Source organism: Neomonachus schauinslandi, unplaced genomic scaffold (genome assembly GCF_002201575.2).
Source record: "Neomonachus schauinslandi unplaced genomic scaffold, ASM220157v2 HiC_scaffold_1321, whole genome shotgun sequence".
In the NCBI taxonomy this organism is placed as follows: Eukaryota; Metazoa; Chordata; class Mammalia; order Carnivora; family Phocidae; genus Neomonachus; species Neomonachus schauinslandi.
Genome location: NW_025410011.1, coordinates 1 through 342, shown reverse-complemented (window position 1 = coordinate 342; position 342 = coordinate 1). Strand labels below are relative to the sequence as shown.

The 342-nt window shown below is 71.1% G+C and overlaps 1 protein-coding gene across 1 annotated transcript in view; it reads left to right on the top strand.

Annotated features, from left to right (window-relative positions):
• The window catches only part of EFNA2 (ephrin A2), a gene marked incomplete at its 3' end in the record, with an annotated part of 9,481 nt that extends 9,142 nt beyond the window's left edge, over positions 1-339 (top strand). Inside the window, exon 2 of the mRNA XM_044912343.1 lies at positions 33-339. Coding sequence (XP_044768278.1) covers positions 33-339 — 307 coding nt within the window. The remainder of the gene's footprint in view (positions 1-32) is intronic.
• Between the last annotated feature and the right edge of the window lie 3 nt (positions 340-342).

Sequence of the window (342 nt, the reverse complement as noted above, 5' to 3'; positions counted from 1 at the left end):
CCCCCCCCCACGCGCGGACCGCCGGGCCGCAGGTTCCACGCGGGCGCGGCGGACGACGGCGGGGGCTACACGGTAGAGGTGAGCATCAACGACTACCTGGACATCTACTGCCCGCACTACGGGGCGCCGCTGCCGCCGGCCGAGCGCATGGAGCACTACGTGCTCTACATGGTCAACGGCGAGGGCCACGCCTCCTGCGACCACCGGCAGCGCGGCTTCAAGCGCTGGGAGTGCAACCGGCCCGCGGCGCCCGGGGGGCCGCTCAAGTTCTCCGAGAAGTTCCAGCTCTTCACGCCCTTCTCCCTGGGCTTCGAGTTCCGCCCCGGCCACGAGTACTACTAC